The sequence below is a fragment of the Phacochoerus africanus genome, chromosome 12 (assembly GCF_016906955.1).
Source record: "Phacochoerus africanus isolate WHEZ1 chromosome 12, ROS_Pafr_v1, whole genome shotgun sequence".
Classification (NCBI taxonomy): domain Eukaryota; kingdom Metazoa; phylum Chordata; class Mammalia; order Artiodactyla; family Suidae; genus Phacochoerus; species Phacochoerus africanus.
Window position 1 is genome coordinate 21,750,653 of NC_062555.1, and position 17,398 is coordinate 21,768,050.

Consider the following 17,398-nt stretch of genomic DNA (forward strand, 5'->3'; position numbering starts at 1 on the left):
AACTGGCAAAGATATTACTGTTGTTATTAGCATTAACACAATTTGAGACTCTAAACACAACTTTATGACTTGAATGCAGGAAAGGAATAATCATTCAGACCACAACAGGAGAATTAAATCTCCAATTTAGAAATGGGATCAGAACAAAAACAGCAATGACAAAACTGACTGGGTCTAGTGACAAGATGAGAAAGGTAAAAGACACTGTATTACCTGAAGCTGTGTTTAATTTAGAAAAGGGAAAACTTAGCAGAGACCCGAGACATGGAGGAAAACCTTACTGTATGTCACTCTTAAAGACAGAAGTGAATCAATGGAAGAAGTTGTATAGCAGAGCAGATACTAGCTTAGTTTAAATAAGATCTATTTTACTTTTCAAAAGCTAAATGAGCCATCCTATGTTCATTTGTTTACGGAAGTGCTCCTCATGGAGAAGCTGGACCTAATGAGATCTCAGGGATATTAGCAGTAGGTGGCGCATTGTTTGAGACAACTTCTAAAGTCTCCTCTAATCTTAAAATGTTATGAATTAGAAGGGAATAAATATTGCCCTTTTTTCAACTTACTGAAAAAGACAAGTGGAAAGAATTTTGGCTTTAGACAAAAAGACAAAGGTTAGTAATGTGTGACACAGAGGCAGAATTATTCACTAAACTCTGGACTTCAAATATTCTCAACTTTATTTTTTTTTAATTTTTCATTATACTTTATTTACAATGTTGTCAATTTCTGCTATACACAAAGTGACCCAGTTATACATATATAAATACATTCTTTTCTCATAATATCTTCCATCATGTTCCATCACAAGTGAATAATACCTTACTTACTAGACTGCTGGACAAATTATAAATAGAAACACAATGGCTGGCACTTAGGGACTCAACACATACTAAGTATTATTCACTTATTTAATATTATGTACCAAAGGGTAATATTTTCTGTACTACTTATTAGCTATTGATATAATTAAATACTGACTTATTCTCTGCTGTGTCTCATTTTTGTTTTTCAAATCTAATGCTTGGGCTTCCTTTCGACTTCTATGCTTTGTATAATATCTACTGGAGATAAGCAATTTTTACAAGGTTTCCTTTAACCTTGTTTTCATTGGTTTTCTTTCTAACTTTGACACAAAAGTGGGCTTTACTCTCAGCACATGTCAACTATGTCATTCTTTTTAGCCCCCTTCCCAAATTGTAATGTACTATTGCATAATGATATCACCTAAACTGGACTATATATCCAACTTAATCAACCCTACTACCCCACAGGTGTCTTCTTATTCTTTTATGAAGCCCAAGAGGCTAACTCATTGCTGAGCACTTCCCTCAAGAAATATCAGAGTAAATAAAGACCCATTTCATCTAGGTTAGTTGATTATTATAAATCTTGATTATTAACAAGAGTTTATGAAACAAGGTAGTCTGTTTCTCTCCATTAGAAGAAACCCATTTCTTATTGAAATACATCAGCACTTAATGCTCCAGACAATACTATTTACTCACCAAGGATTTTTCAGATGGTATGTAATTCCTCTTTTCTTATATTCCCAGAATTTGCAACTGTACAGATATTTGAGTTGGCAATTTAACATCACGCTGTTAGATGTTTATTAGAACACTGCACTGTTTAACTGCCCAATGTTCATGAAAAGAAGAAAAAAAATCACTACACCTTAATTAAAATAGCAAAAGTATTTTCCTGGGATAGAATTTTGTGAAATAAAAGACATGTTGGGAGTTCCCGTCGTGGCTCAGCAATAACAAATTCAACTAGGATCCATGAAGACAAAGGTTTGACCCCCTGGCCTCACTCAGTCTATTACTGATCCGGTGGTACTGTGAGCTGTGGTGCAGGTCACAGACACAGCTCAGATCTGGTGTTGCTGAGGCTGTTGTGTAGGCCGGCAGCTGCAGCTCTAATTTGACCCCTAGCCTGGGAACTTCTATATGCCGAGGGTGCGGCCCTAAAAAGACCAAAAAAAAAAAAAAAAGTTGACAACAAGTTTAAACATGTTTAGTATTCAGTACTAGAAGAGTGATATGTGATTACCATCGGATACAACAATAAAACTAGTTTTTTTTTTTTTAGTGATAAAAGGAAATAAAAAACTGATAGTTGGAACAAATAAACCAAATCACTTAAGCACAGAGTTTTTTTAAAGTATTTTGATATTTACATTAACAGGCATAATGTATGATAATTTTACAGTATAAACTTCACTTTTAACACTAAATTGGAAAATATGCAGATGGTTATTTATTTCCATACAAAGTCATTTTAGAACATCATGAAATTTAACAGTAAGACAAATTTCAAGTTTGATTTAATATAATTCCACATGGTGAATTTAATTACAGATTACTTTTTAAGTAAGTTGAAATGTAAGCGATATACTAATTCTTTTGTTTTGCTTTGGCTCACCCGCAGCACATGCAAGATCCCAGGCCAGGGATCAAAATTTCACCTCAGGAGAGAACCTGAACCATAGCAGTGACAAGACCAGATCCTTAACCCACTGGGCCATAAGAGAAGTCCATGATATGCTAATTTTTTTAAAAAAATCTATTAAAGTGCAATGTAGAATTAAAGGATTAAAAAGTATAAGACAACAAATAAGCAATTTATGGCAAACTCGATTTCAACAAAAAAGCATACATTTAATTAAAAGTGCAACATGAGTGTTCTCCTTAAAAAGTAAATTAAGCTGAAAATAATAAAATTCATTAACTGAAGAAAAACAAACCTTATAGGTTCTCGTTATGTGGCAATTTGATTTTTAAGAGTTTATATATAGTTGATCATACTATAAAATACAATATAAGACAAAAGTACTAAAATATGGTTACTAATAAAAAGTAGGGGGAAAATTCCAACAGCTTCTGTTTTTAGGAAAAGCCCACTTAGGGTATCTTTTTCTATATCCTTAAGTTAATACATAAAACTATAGTTCTACATCATTAGTATTATTATCTTTACTTCAAAAGAAAAAGACTAGACTGCTACAACTGAGCTGTCAATGAACTTGACTGTCACAGACAACTCAGAGTCTGTAGAGAAGCTTTCCCTAAAAGCAGGGGGACTAGGGGAGACAGCTGGGAGCTCACATTGCAGAGACGTTGGTTTTATTTGACTCTGGCTTTCATGAGTATTTTGGCTGGACACACAAGTCAGTTCACTTTCCAAGTTTTACGTCTTCCTCTTGTCTCTGTTAAGTGCTTTTAGACTCTTCAGCTTTAAAACACCAAAATTCTACAAGATCTACAAAGTTAAGAAAAAGTAAAAGCAGCACTGGTTTTACTTTTTAAAAAATAATGGCAGAAAAATACAAAATGGTTTGTAACTTGCAATGTAATAGTTCCAGAACTGAATTCCTAAACCGTTGCAGCCTACCCAGCCAGGGTTGTATCAGTGCAGACCTGGATACTGTATTTATAATACAACTGTCTCCTCTCAAATCAGTCCTCCACCTGCTCCTCCCCATTCTCCTTCAATCTCTCTTCTGTTTGTTTTAACCCCAGCAAATGGTTGTATGCATTGTAAGCTTAATAATCAAATCATTTTAAGAGATGCGTTTTCAATCAAGTGTATCACCTACTTTACCACATTTCTCCCAAGTGGGTCAATTTTCATTAAGAGAATAAAAATATCAGTTCAAAAAGTCAGAAAAAGAAATGTACCAGGCCTATTTTTTGTTTTGCATGCTTAAAAAACAAAACGGAAAGATGTTTCCTAACCTTCTCCCTTAGGAACACGAATGCGTTACCCACCCAATAAAAAAACAATTCCGCCGGTTCATTTTCCTGCTACACAACAGCTTCGTTGTCAAGGCCCTTCCTAGTCCATTCTTCATCGTCATCTAGTAATTTTATATTGATCACCTTGGCAAGGTTTGGACAGGCACTGTCCTTGTCTTCCAGAAGCTTTACATTCTCCAAATAAATAAAACTCTGCTACACACTAAAAAACAAAGATTCTATGGCTCGGGATACAAATCCCATATCTTCCCGCCCTGTGTTAAGCAGCTGCTAATTTTTCCTTCCCTTGCATAAAATGAAGGGACACATACCAAAGACCACATTTGAATCTCAGGACAATGAAGCCGACAGGAAGCCACTTTCTCCTCCCCCGGTTTACTACCGAGCTACAGCCTGCGCGGGTGCAGTCGCCTGGCGGGGTGCGTGACACCACGTCTTCTACGCCCTCCCACCGCGTCCAAAAGGCTCCTCGCCGGACCCCCCCAAATCACCCCACACCCCCAAAACAACCACACAATAAGGATCGACACCGAGCTGCTCGGACCGGGAAATATCCCTTCACCAGCGGCAGCGCAGCCATTCCCTCCACTGCTCCGCCCGCACCCCTGCACACTGCTTGGGCGGAGCGGCTGCACAAAGCCGGGAGAGCCCAGACGACTCAATACGTGGACACAAGCGGGGAAGCCGGGCCGCAGGACTGGGGGACGCGGGGGGAGGGAGGGAGGGGAGGGGCGGCCCCTCTGGGTCCCGGGTCCGGGGCGGGGGCAGCGCGCGGAGCCTACGGGAAGCGCCCCTCGCCGCCCAGCCCGCACCCCCGCCCGCCGCGGGCCGCGCCCGAGCCCCGGCTGCAAACCGGAGGAGCAGGATGTGGGAAGACGGCGGCGACGGCATCAGAGTGCATCACTTACCCCTCACTGCTGAGAGGCACCGGGCGGGGGGGCGGGGCGCGCCGCGTCCCGTGAGTCTCTCGCCAGCTTCCTCCCCCACCCCGTCGTCGTCGTCTTCGTCGTCGCCGCCGCCGCCGCGATCGAGCTCCTGGCCCCTCCGCGCCGCTGGGCAATAACGTTATTCCACACACGCTCCGCACATAGCGGTAACGGCAAGGAGCGGCCGCCCAGTGCGCAGGCGCCAGGGGAGAGGGCGAGGAGCCCGGCCCTACCCCTGCTCCGGCCCAGTCCCGGCGAACTTCTACTGCGCAGGCGCCAAGCACAGACAATGAAAAGGGGTTGTGTGGGGGGTCTCACCCACAGGCCTCGCCAGCTGCCGACTGCGCAGGCGTACACCAAAGACCTGCTTCAACAATGAAGAGGACTGGGCTTTAGCTGGGACCGCAACCCGCAAGGACTACATTTCCCAGCGGGCAGTGCGTCAACTTCTCCAAACTGAGGTCGGGTGGCCAGCTGGGTGTGCTAAAATTTGTAGTGTCAGCCGCCTTCACAATTTAGGCTATTTGGGAGATTCAGAGCCTCTTTTTCCTGAGAATTTACTTGGCGGTGTTGGCAAAAGTTGCGGCTGAAGAGTGTAGAATTTATTTGCGTTCTTGAGACGCCTCAAGGGTCAACTGCATTCTAGCGAACTTAAAAGAATCAAGGCGTTCAGTGAGTGCTTTCTGTCAGTTAGATGGTCCAAACACACGATGGGATGGAGGCAGGACCAAGCCAGGCAGCGCTTCAGAAATGGGCGGAGCCTCCAAGCGGTCTCTTGGCGACCAGATCTGGCAGCCAAACTGCTGAAGCGTGAGTTTGGAGCGCGTTGCCCTCTGGGAATTGTAGTTTGTTTGGGAGGGCGCCTGGGAACTTGAGACAGTAATCCCGGAACACGAGGACTACAGTTTCCGAGCTCCACCACAAGGGCCCGTGGGTGGGAAGAGGCCCGGCTAGCTGCGTCTGGAATTCCGCGCTCCGGGTTGACAGCAGCGGCAGGAAGCGGGTGGGCGCCTGTGGGGCGCTGGGGCCTCTTATTCTCGGAGAGGAGAACCCTGGACACTACCCCACGCAACTCCCGTCTCTGGGCTCCGAGTGTGTGCATGGCGAAATCTCCGGAGAACTCTACTCTGGAGGAGATTCTGGGGCAGTATCAACGGAGTCTCCGGGGTGAGTTGCTCCGAACCTTTGCCCTAACCCCTTAATACCAGGGTCTCGTGGACGGGAGCTGACCAGGTGCATTTCCTAACGGCTTGGTTCGGCCCAAGCCAGAGTGCAGAGGAAGAAGCTGGATGTTGCTGTGATCTTTGAGGGAAGGCTAAATAGTTATTACGGTTAAGCAGCATCGCTTCCCTTGATTCCCATAGTTCCCATAGTTACCTGAACCAACTCCCTGATCTTGTCTTGGGCATCTCTTTCACCCGACGCCCGCAAAATCTCTAGGACGCTTCTCTGAGTGTCGCCCAGTTCCCCTACATCTCTTTTTAATCCAGTACATTTCTGATGCGCTCATTTTACACATTCGAATTATAGTATGCTGGGTTGGATGTGATTTATTGGACAAGGAAAAAACACACTAATAATTATTTTAGTCACAACACCTTCTATTTAGCGGCCCAGGCTATTTACACACATTAAATCACTTAAAACTTAACAACAGCCTTATGAGTGACCCTCTTCTACACCTGGGGACCTGGTGCAAGGAAGTTAAATTAGGCCAAAGCCGACCCAGCTGGTTAGTGGCAAAGCCTGGTATTAATTCAGTCAGGCTTGTCTGCCTTAAAAGCTTAAAAGCCTATGTTTTTTCTTTCTCCCTTTCTTTCTGTTTTCCTTCCTTGCTTCTTTCTTTCTTCTTTCTGCCACATCTGTGATCTGTGACATGTGTGTAAGTTCCCAGTCAGGGATTGAACCCATGCCTCAGCAGCCACCTGAGCCACTGCCGTGACTCTGTTGGATCCTTAATCCTTAAAAGTTTCATTAAGGAATATTAGAGTTCCCACTGTGGTGCAGTGGGCTAAGAATGACTGTGGAGGCTCGGATTGCTGTGTAGGCAAAGGTTCATTAAGGGATCCTTAACCCACCTGGCCTTCACCGTGGGTTAAGGATCCCTTGTTGCCACAGCTGTAGCACAAGTTGCAGCTATGGCTCTGATTCAATCCCTGGCCTGGGAACTTCCATATTGCCACGAGTGGGGCCATTAAAAAAAATTTTTTTTAGGATTCATTATTCTACTAGACGTCATTCACTCTATTTTCTGTTCTTTCGCATTTCTTAAACCTCTTGGTTTTAACGTTTATGACCATTATTTTTACCAGAGTAACAAAAAGCCAGTAGAACTCCATTTTTTATTCCCTACAACCATTGAGGTAAAATGAGCAAAAGACAGGGTTTAACAGCTAAAAAAGGGATATTTTATAAGTAAACAGTCAAGCCTGAAATAATGTAGAACCAAAACAATGGTTTAGTGTTAGGCGATTGTAGGGGTGTTTTCAGATGGTGAACAGGTTTGGACAGAAAAAAGAGATAAAGTTATAAAGTTAATCAGGCTTTTGAAATACTAAGAATAATTATATTATCTCTTTGGGATGTTTAAAAGACTTAAACGAATCATTTCACCTGTTCGTGCTAAGGTCTTCCACCTTTTCATTTAGTGGTACTCCTCAGAGGCCAAAAAGTAGGGACGGTACCTACCTTGACATGCACTTGTGTACTTGCTGAAGCAACCTTGATTATGGGGAGCTTCATTAAAACCCGCTGGGATAGTAATAGCAGTGACCACCTAAGGGAGTTATAAAAAGTGGCCTTAGAGTACAGCTATTGTTTCACGTACTTAGGTCTGAAAACAAGTTGAAACTAACTATGAATTCCAAGCTCTTCCCCCCCCCCCCCCCCCCCGCTTTTTGCTTTTTAGGGCCGCATCTGCAGCATATAGAAGAAGTTCCCAGGCTTGAATCGGAGCTATGGGCACTGGCCTACACCACAGCCACAGCCATGTAGGATCCAAGCGAGCAGCGTCTGCGACCTACACCACAGCTGGCGGCAACGCCGTATCCTTAATCCCCTGAGTGAGGCCAGGGATCAAACCTGCATCCTCATGGATCCTAGTTGGGTTTGTTGACCGCCGAGCCACAGAGGGAACTCCCCCAAGTTCTTAATTATGGCAGCTTTAACACCTGGGTCAGAAGCACCTCCTCACAGTAGTGATGGCCGGGGTTTGTACACTGCCCACCACGGTGGCAGACTAGCCCACTGTCCTGCCCACTTTTCATTAAGACATGGCCGTAGTTAAAATGTAGTAATGTGGGAAGTCTCTCCTCAGGACTGAACAACAGCTCTCGTGTTATTACTTTATATCAGCAGTTCTCATCCGGGGTGACTGTTTTCCACCCAGGAGATGATTGGTCATGTCTAGAGGCATTTTTGGTTGCTGCAGCTGGCAGGGAGGAGTCCGCTGGATCTAGGGCGCAGAGGCCAGTGATGCTGCTCTACAAACACAACACATGCCTTTACAGTCAAGAATTACCAGGTCTGGAGTTCCCGTCGTGGTGCAGTGGTTAACGAATCCGACTAGGAACCATGAGGTTGCGGGTTCGGTCCCTGCCCTTGCTCAGTGGGTTGACGATCCGGCGTTGCCGTGAGCTGTAGTGTAGCTTGCAGACGCGGCTCGGATCCAGCATTGCTGTGGCTCTGGCGTAGGCTGGTGGCTGCAGCTCCAATTCGACCCCTAGCCTGGGAACCTCCATATGCCGCGGGAGCAAAAAGACAAAAAAAAAAAATTACCAGGTCCAAATGTCAATGGTGCTGAAATTGAGAACCATGATCTAGAAGTTGCAAGGCTTTGCTCATGGCATTTGCTCTGCGAGAATCGTACTTGAAAATAATGGCAATTAAGGATACAGATTGTATTGGCTCGTAATTTTGCCTAAGTTCTGTCAGTGTGGCTAAGCTTACTTCTTTATCAATGGAAAGTGACAGATGCATAAACTCTCTCAGTTGGTGCCAGAAAAATACCAGGTGTGTCCTTCATGATGCTCAGGGCCGATCTCCTTGATTTGCCAGCATCCATACATCATTAGTGATCTTCGAGACACTGCTCTCTTAAGATGTTTACCCTCCGGTGCAGATTATCTTTCACTCCTGGCGCCTGCCACGTCAGCACGGTTTTCAGCAATGAGAGTCTTATGAGAATATTTTCTTTGAGATTTTGAAATTTCTGTACACTTGTTTTAATGTCTTTCAGTATTGTCTTTGCCACTTAGCTGGTTTTGTCTGCTTTTGGCTTATGCTATTTTTATCTTGGTCATGCTACCTGTCAGCCCTCTAGTGAACAGTGACAACAGTCTTCTAAACTAGCTGAGGCCCGGTCAAGTGTACACAGACACATGTCTCTCTTATCTTGCTGTGGTTTCGTTTTTCTGCTCGTCCGCGCTGGTCTACACTTGTTTTGAGAACTGCGGCGCATCCGGGCTCAGTCTAGTGAGGTATGGCTCATTGCATGTTTTCTCGGAGACAGCTGGGCACCTTGCGGGGTGTGGTTCTGCCTCCCTGTCACCAGGGTAATTCCCTTCACATTGCCCAGTACAGATGGAGAATGCAGACATTAATAATTCACAGTACATATATGAGTGATGATCCTTCCTAGGCAGCAGCATATTTGCCTTTTGTTCAAAAGCATCCGGATGTCAAGAGAGGCTCAATGCTGAGCTGGAAATTAGCAGAGCAACAGGATGACAAAAGTGAATAGAACAGACAAATTTGTCAGCAATCAGCAGCTCAGTAACCTTTCCGGTGCTCACTGTACTGATTGATACTTGGATAGTGGGCTAACAGAAATAGTAATTTTGCTTTTTAGGGCCACACCTGCAGCATATGGATTTATCAGGCTAGGGGTCAAATCAGAGCTGCAGCTGCTGGTCTACACCACAGCCATAGCAGTGCAAGATCTGAGCCATGTCTGCAACCTGCACCACAGCTCACAGCAATGCCAGATCTTTTAACCCACTGAACCAGGCCAGAGACTGAACCCGAATCCTCATGGATACTAGTCGGGTTCTTTACCACTGAGCCACAACGGGAACTCCCCAGATGAATTATTTACTTACGTCTATGTTCATGTGATTGTGTAGGATTCAGAGGTTGTATTTGTGTTTGTGTTCATAATTAAGTTTATATTCAGCCTGTGTGATTGGTGTTAGGGAAGAGAAATGAGGATGCATTGTGAGGTCTCTTACTGACCTCTAAGGAGAGAAGAGGAAATGAGTATCTTTCCATCTCTTGGATATAGACAGATAAAGCTCTGCCTGGTAGCAGTGGGATAGGAAACCCACTGGAAACTCCTGTCTAGCCTGGTTTCCTTACATGTAAGCAGCAGATGACTGCATCTGGGGAGCAGTATTCTTGATAAGGATTATGGCCCTTTAGATGCAAAGGCTCCATTTGAAGAGCCATGGAGTTTCATCTGTCTTGGAAGATCTGTGTTGTTACTCTTTAGGATTAGCTCTGTTTGTCTGTTGCAGTGTATAATTATGTTACTATGTATATATTTGAAAAGCATTTAGCATGGTTTGAAACATAGTGTTGAAATAACTTTAAAATATCACTCACTCCTTGGTTTTAGTTTTAGGACACAGTTCTTGCAAATTATTTCTCTTCATCTGTGATCCTAGCAAATGAAGTCACTTGTTGCAAAAAACCCCAAACCTACATTCATCACTTTTCTTTGGGATAGTTGTTGAGTTCCATGTCTTAGTATTTCACATAATACTATTTTATTTTTCTTTTCTTTTTCTTTTTTCTTACCTGCGGCATATGGAGTTCCCAGGCCTGGGGTCAAATCAGAGTTGCAGCTGTGGTCTACACCACTGCCATGGCAACACTGAATCCGAGCCGCATCTGCTGCCTGTGCCACAGCTAATGGCAACCCCACATCATTGACCCACTGAGCAAGGCCAGGAATCAAACCCCCATCCTCACAGAGACAATTTTGGGTCCTTAACCTGCTAAGCTACAATGGAAACATAATACTGTCTTTATAGTACAATTTAACACGTATCTTTGAATGTTAAAAATTCTAGAAGATTAAACAAGAATATTAGGAAAGGGATTGATTAAATGGGCTCATAAAACTCTGCCATCATTGTAAGCTAATGAAAGCTTACACAATTTTTTTTTCAGATTTTTCTTTTCCTAATACAGCTTATTAACTTTTAATCAGATTAGGTATAAATAAATAATTATCCTTTCTCTTAGAGGTGAAGTCATTTGATGGCTCCACAGAGCATACTTTGAGTGTTAGTCAAGCCCTCTGCTTCCTTTTAATAGACGCAGTAAAGATACATGCTTTATTCATAGATTTCAGTGTTGAGGTCTAAAGCTCTGTGCTTCTCATGTAACACACTTTTTGACTTTCCTTTTCCGTTAACAAGTCTCTTCAGAAAAGACTGACTTACCGGAAAACTATTGCTTCTTATTTCACTCAAACCAAGAATGTGTCTTATCTGAACTTTTCTTAACTTCTTATCTGAACTTTTCTTAACTCCTGAGGAGTAAGAGGAGGGAAGACTCAGTTTGTAATCAGTACTAAATTCCTGTCAGAGAAAGGTCTACATGGAGACGGGGTTGATGTGGAGAATATTATAAACTCACTGGGTCTCTTGTGTAGTGAGTGTAGACTTTCATTGTTGAACCCTGACCTAAAAGACCCAATTTCTTTCATTTAATCAAGGTAGAAAAAGAGTTGCTGTAAGTGGAGAACTTTATATTAGAGATTTTGTAAGATAGAGCTTTTTTTTTTTTTTCCTGTTATAGCTATTTTTTTTTTTTCGATTTCAAACTTTTAAGTGAATAACTTTGGAGAAAGTAGAGTCTATTTTCCAAGGGCCTGTAGAATGTTTTTATAAACATATTCCCATCTGCGATTGGTAATGAAAAGATAGCAATTGTATAGTTTTTTTAGGGTTCCCATGCAGGTAGCAAGAAATAGGAGCTTTTTTCTTGAGTACACAAGAAGAAATAGATCTAAATTTCCAAGGAAGGGCCTAGAACAGAAGAGAGCGAGAACTTCACTGGTATCATTGTTATGTGTTGCTCTTACCTAGAGAAAGCTTTTCCTGAGAAAAAGCTCTCCTCTGAGGATCTTAAGAGTTATTTAAAGTAAGTCAGAAAGAGAAAGACAAATACTATATGATATCACTTATATCTGGAATCTAATACATGGCACAAATGAACCTTTCCACAGAAAAGAAAATCATGGACTTGGAGAATAGACCTGTGATTGCCAGGGGGGGAAGGAGAAGGATTGGGATGGACTGGGAACTTGGGGTTAATAGATGCAGACTATTGCCTTTGGAATGGATGAGCAATGAGATCCTGCTGTGTAGCACTGGGAACCATGTCTAGTCACTTAGGATGGAGCTTGATAATGGGAGAAAAGAGAATGTATACATGTATGTGTAACTGGGTCACCATGCTGTATAGTAGAAAATTGACACAACACTGTAAACCAGCTATAATGAAAAAAATAAAAATCATTATATAAAAAATATTTAGATAGAATCCATTTGAAATAGATAATAGCCGTACATGAACTTTCATGGGAACTCATTTTTTTAACGTAAATTTCTGGTACATATATGTAAATATTTGATAAATTAATGAATTAAAACCAACTTTCAAGTACAGATGACAAATTTTGAAAGTGATGACTGAAATCTGGGTTTCAGCTTTAATGAACAAGGAACAATTTTTTGTTATAGTTAATGCTGTCTAGATTGGAGCTGGAGAATTAAATCCTAAAATACTAGCAGAAGTAACAGGTTTAAACTTGAAAAAAATAACTGGACTTTAATTAATGAAATTACCAATTGATTGCCTGGTTCTCCAGTTGTTATACTTGTAAAAAACATCCATAAAATGGGGTAGAATTATTAGTAATGTCACCACTAGTGTCATTAGTGTATTATTATAGTATAGTATTAGTATATAGTACAGTATAATACTACCATATTGATATGGTTCTGTTAATAAAATAAGGTTCGAATCCTTTGCCGAAGATTTGCTGTTTTTTAGGGCCGCAGGTGCAGCATTTGGAAATCCCCGGGGTTAGGGGTGGAATTGGAGCGGCAGCTGCTGGCCTGCACCACAGCTCACAGCAACCCTGGATCCTTAACCCACTGAGCAAGGCCAGGGATTGAACCCGAGTCCTCATGGATACTAGTTGGGTTCATTACCACTAGGGCACAATGGGAACTCCCCAAAATTCTTTCAGTTGCTTTATACAATCAAGCTTTAGAGTGGTTTGTTAAGCAGCAATAGAAAGCTGAAATAATTATTCAGTGAAATATTCACCACAGAACATCTTCAGCAGGAGTTCCCCTTGTGGCTCACTGGGTTAAGAACCTGTAACAGCTTTATTGAGATAAAATTCACATACCATGTAATTTAGAGTGTATACTAAATTACTTTTGGTATATTTACAGTGTGGGGCATCCATCATCACAATCAGTTTAGAACATTTTAATTACTCCAAAAGGAAAATCAGATCCTTTAGTTATCACTCCACAACCCCTCTGTCACTCCCAACCACAGGCAACCACAAATCTGCTTTCTCTATACATAAATTTACCTATTCTGGGAGTTTCCGTCATGGCACAGTGGAAATGAATCCTACTAGGAATGATGAGGGTGCGGGTTCGATTCCTGGCCTTGCTCAGTGGGTCAAGGATCCGGCGTTGCCGTGAGCTGCAGTGTAGGTCATAGATGTGGCTCGGATCCCCGCATTGCCATGGCTGTGGTGTAAGCCGGCAGCTGTAGCTCCGATTCAGCCCCCAGCCCGGGAATCTCCACATGCTACAGGTGCAGCCCTAAAAAGACAAAACAAAATCAAGTGAATTTTTGGTACCTGCCACAGAGTGCTGGGCTAACTGGACTCAGCTGGGTTGTTGTCGGGTCTCTTTCGTCCCCTTGCAGGTGGATGGCCTCAGGTGCCAGTATCGTCAGGAGGCTGCACTGGGCCGTTACTGGGCTGGGCTTCTCTCTGTGGTGGTCTCAGGGCCTCTCCTTTCCGTGTGGCCTCTTCACAGTCTCTCCAGCAAGGTAGCCAGACTTCCTCCTTACTGGCTTAGGTCTGCCAAAACCCAGCATTCTGAGAGGGTAGAAGCAGAAACTACCATATGTTTTTAAAGGTGTGATTGGTCTAGCGGGGTGTACCTTCCCTGCATTCTGTTTTTAGAGATGAATTGTGAGAGTAATTTACGTTAAAATCCTGCATATTTATGTTAAGTATGTGCCAGTGAGTTTAAGCTTAATTTCCTAGGGGAAATTACCAAGAATTTCCATGGAAGATGTGGTCAGCCAGGTGTACATAAATACGGCTGCTACAGAGGCTGCCGCTCTGAGCACATCAGCTCTTCAGATCTTCATCAAAGCCAGGCAGTCAAATGTCCCTTGATGGAGAGAAGGGTTGGGGAACAGAGGGATCCTACCCCCAGGGACAAGGAGGCTTCCTTGGGCAGGAACTTGGTGTGGTGGAGTCCCTCTGCCCCACTCCAGGAGGGGTAGGGGAGTCTTAGCATTGAGGGGCTAGCATGGTGTTTCCCCTGTGGAGTTATTGTTTGTGGTAGTGGAGCAGGGAGAATTCTGTGCTTCTTGGTGGTAGAGCTGTATTTATTTATCTATTTATTTATTTTAGGGCTGGACCCATGGCATATAGAGGTTCCCAGCTGTATTTTATTTATTTATTTAGTGGCTGAGCCTGCAGCATATGGAGGGTCCCAGGCTAGGGGTCGAATCAAAGCTCTGGCTGCCAGCCTGCACCACAGCCACAGCAACACCAGATCCGAGCCGTGTCTTCCACCTACATCACAGCTCACAGCAACGCTGGGTCCTTAACCCATTGAGCGAGGCCAGGGATCGAACCCACATCCTCATGGATACTAGTGAGATTCTTAACCTGCTGAGCCACAACGGGAACTCCTCAAGCTATGTTTAGTGAATATGAACACTGAGGTGGCAGGGACCTTAGAGCCTGTCAAGTCTAACCTCTAACCCGTAACCTTAATCTCTCACATCCCCTGGCATGTTCCTCAGCCAGCTAGAAACAGAATTGTGCTTTTTTCTTTTTTCCCACTGCAGTATCAGAAACGGTTTCTTTTCCTTTAGAAATTGTCTCTTTAGTTGGTGTGCAACTGGTCACCCAGATTTCACTGGCCCTGATTGTCCTCTTCTTATGACAGAACGTGCGAATAGAAGCATCCACCAATTGAAAAGTGCCCTGAGAGAAGGTGATGTCACTATCGGAGAAGATGTCTTGGATCCTTCGTTTGGTACCCATGTGGGAAATGAGGATGCTGGGACTGCCTGGCGCGAACTGCAACACAGCCATGCCGGTGAGTGCGACTGTCAGTCCTGACCTGAGTGACGCACAGTGAGCGCTTGAACCTCCTTGCAGTAATGACTCCAGTCTCTCCTCTGCTCCACTGCCAGGATTTTAGTCCAGAGACACAAATCAGCTAATCTCATTCCTTGCTTATTTCTTTTTTCTTTGATTTCCCAACGCCTGTAGGCTGAAGTCTAACATTTATCAGATGTCCAGCAGTATTCTCTTCAGATGAATCCATGCTACCTCTTCAGCCCCATTTTTCTTCTTTTTTTTTTTTTTGTCCTTTTAGGACCACGCTCAAAGCATATGGAGGTTCCCAGGTTAGGGGTCAAATCAGAGTTACAGCTGCCAGCCTACACCACAGCCACAGTAATGCAGGATCCAAGCCGCGTCTGCGATCTACGCCACAGCTCATGGTGATGCTGCATCCTTAACCCACTGAGCAAGACCAGGGATCGAACCTGCGCCCTCATGGATACTAGTCGGATTCGTTTCCACTCAGCCACAGCAGGAACTCCAGCCCCATTTTTCTATCTTCCTTTCAGCCATTCATCTTGTAAGCCTTGTTCTAACGCTACCAAACTTCTAGCCATGCTTCTATGCTTTGCCTGTGCCATGCATTCTTACTGGATTTTTTTCTCAGCCTTTTCTGCTCGGTGAGCTCCTGTCCATCCTTCAGTGTATTATCGCCTCTGTGAAAACGGGCACAATTAGGCGCTTCCTCTTCGTAGAGCACCATGTATATATAGCTCTAGGTCTACCTAGAGCTCATTATACTGTTTTACATCTGTGAGTTACATCACTTGCTCAGTGGCTTCTTCCTTCCTGTGCTGTAGAGATTTCCTTGTGGTTGTCTTTATGTCCCCAGTCAAGAGTGCATTTCGTGATGCATAGTACACGTTTAAACAATATTTGTTAGATGGATGGGAGGATAGTTGGGGGATGATAAACCACAGATCAAAAATAAGGTGAATAAACCCATCATTTTTTTTCCACAGTTAATCAGCTCAAAGCCTTGTTGCGCCAACAAGCAACTGAGGAAAGTGAGGTATCTCCAAGAAGACGAAAAATGTCCCCTTCGGTAAGTGTTAGCATTGCAACCTAACCAAAACATTATTTTCTCTAACTATGTTTTAATTTTACCATGTCACTTTTATTTTATTTTATTTTCTGTATTTTAGGCAAATGCAATATGCAAATATACCTGCAGCATATGGAGGTTCCCAGGCTAGGGGTTGAGTCAGAGCTGCAGCTACCAGCCTACACCACAACCACAGAAACTTGGGATCCGGGCGTGTCTGCAACCTACATCACAGCTCACGGCAATGCCGGATCCTTAACCCACTGAGCAAGGCCAGGGATCGAACATGCATCCTTGTGGAAATGGTCAGGTTCATAACCTGCTGAGCCACAATGGGAACTCCCAATTTTACTGTGTCATTTTAGTAATACATGTTCTAGACAGATTCTGAGCAGGGCATGTCAAAATGTAAAACATTTTAAAAGAAATTCTCTTTCCTCTGATTATTTTGGCTGAGGACTTCAAAGCCTGTTTTCCTGATTTTTTTCATTTCTTATTCACTTGAAAAATGTGACTGAGGAAATAGTTGGAAGAATTTACTTTGCAACTGTTAACAAATACAAAAAAAGGAACAATATGTAAAAAAGGTAAGCCATTGCTTTTTTATTTTATTATTTTATTTTTATTTTTCAGCCATGCCTGCAGTATGCAGAAGTTCCTAGGCCAGGGATCAAACCTGAACCACAGCAGTGACAACACCAGATCCTTCACCCACTGAGCCAACAGGGAATTCCAAGCCATTGCTTTTTTAAAGGGATGTATCTATATTTTATCATTTTTAGAATTTACTTTTTAATTCTAGCTATACATTGGTTTATGCTTTTATTTTGAATATTAAATTTGAAGTATGTAGTCTTACTCTACATTTTAAAATATATGGTTATAAAATTGTGTGATACAAGAAGCTGTGCTCTCTTTCTTCTGCAGCTGTTTTCCATTGCTGTTGCTTTGATGACATGTATTCTTTCTTTCTTTCTTTCTGTCTTTTTTTTTGTCTTTTTGCCATTTCTTGGGCCTCTCCCTCGGCATATGGAGGTTCCTAGGCTAGGAGTCCAATCGGAGCTGTAGCCGCCAGCCTACACCACAGCCACAGCAACACGGGATCCGAGCCGCATCTGCAACCTACACCATAGCTCATGGCAACGCCAGATCCTTAACCCACTGAGTGAGGCCAGGGATCGAACCCGCAACCTCATGGTTCCTAGTCGGATTCGTTAACCACTGCGCCACGACAAGAACTCCGACATGTATTATT

General features: G+C 43.1%; 2 protein-coding genes across 21 annotated transcripts in view; one reads left to right on the top strand and one right to left on the bottom strand.

Annotated features, from left to right (window-relative positions):
- CEP170 (centrosomal protein 170) overlaps positions 1-5,023 on the bottom strand; it is a 125,676-nt gene extending 120,653 nt beyond the window's left edge. For 3 of the 11 annotated variants that reach the window (XM_047754900.1, XM_047754899.1, XM_047754901.1), the window contains exon 1: positions 4,670-4,861. The gene's annotated coding sequence lies outside the window, so the exon portion shown is untranslated. Of the gene's footprint in view, positions 1-4,669 lie in introns of all 11 variants that reach the window. The other 8 variants (XM_047754906.1, XM_047754904.1, XM_047754905.1 and 5 more) reach the window with 8 other exon arrangements.
- The window catches only part of SDCCAG8 (SHH signaling and ciliogenesis regulator SDCCAG8), a 250,606-nt gene continuing 238,137 nt past the window's right edge, over positions 4,930-17,398 (top strand). For all 10 annotated transcript variants that reach the window (XR_007131197.1, XR_007131196.1, XR_007131195.1 and 7 more), the window contains exons 1-3: positions 4,930-5,854; positions 14,917-15,069; positions 16,061-16,143. Coding sequence is in view for 7 of the 10 variants with exons in the window: in XM_047754910.1 (XP_047610866.1) it covers positions 5,788-5,854; positions 14,917-15,069; positions 16,061-16,143 (303 nt within the window). In the remaining 3 variants the exon portion in view is untranslated. The remainder of the gene's footprint in view (positions 5,855-14,916; positions 15,070-16,060; positions 16,144-17,398) is intronic.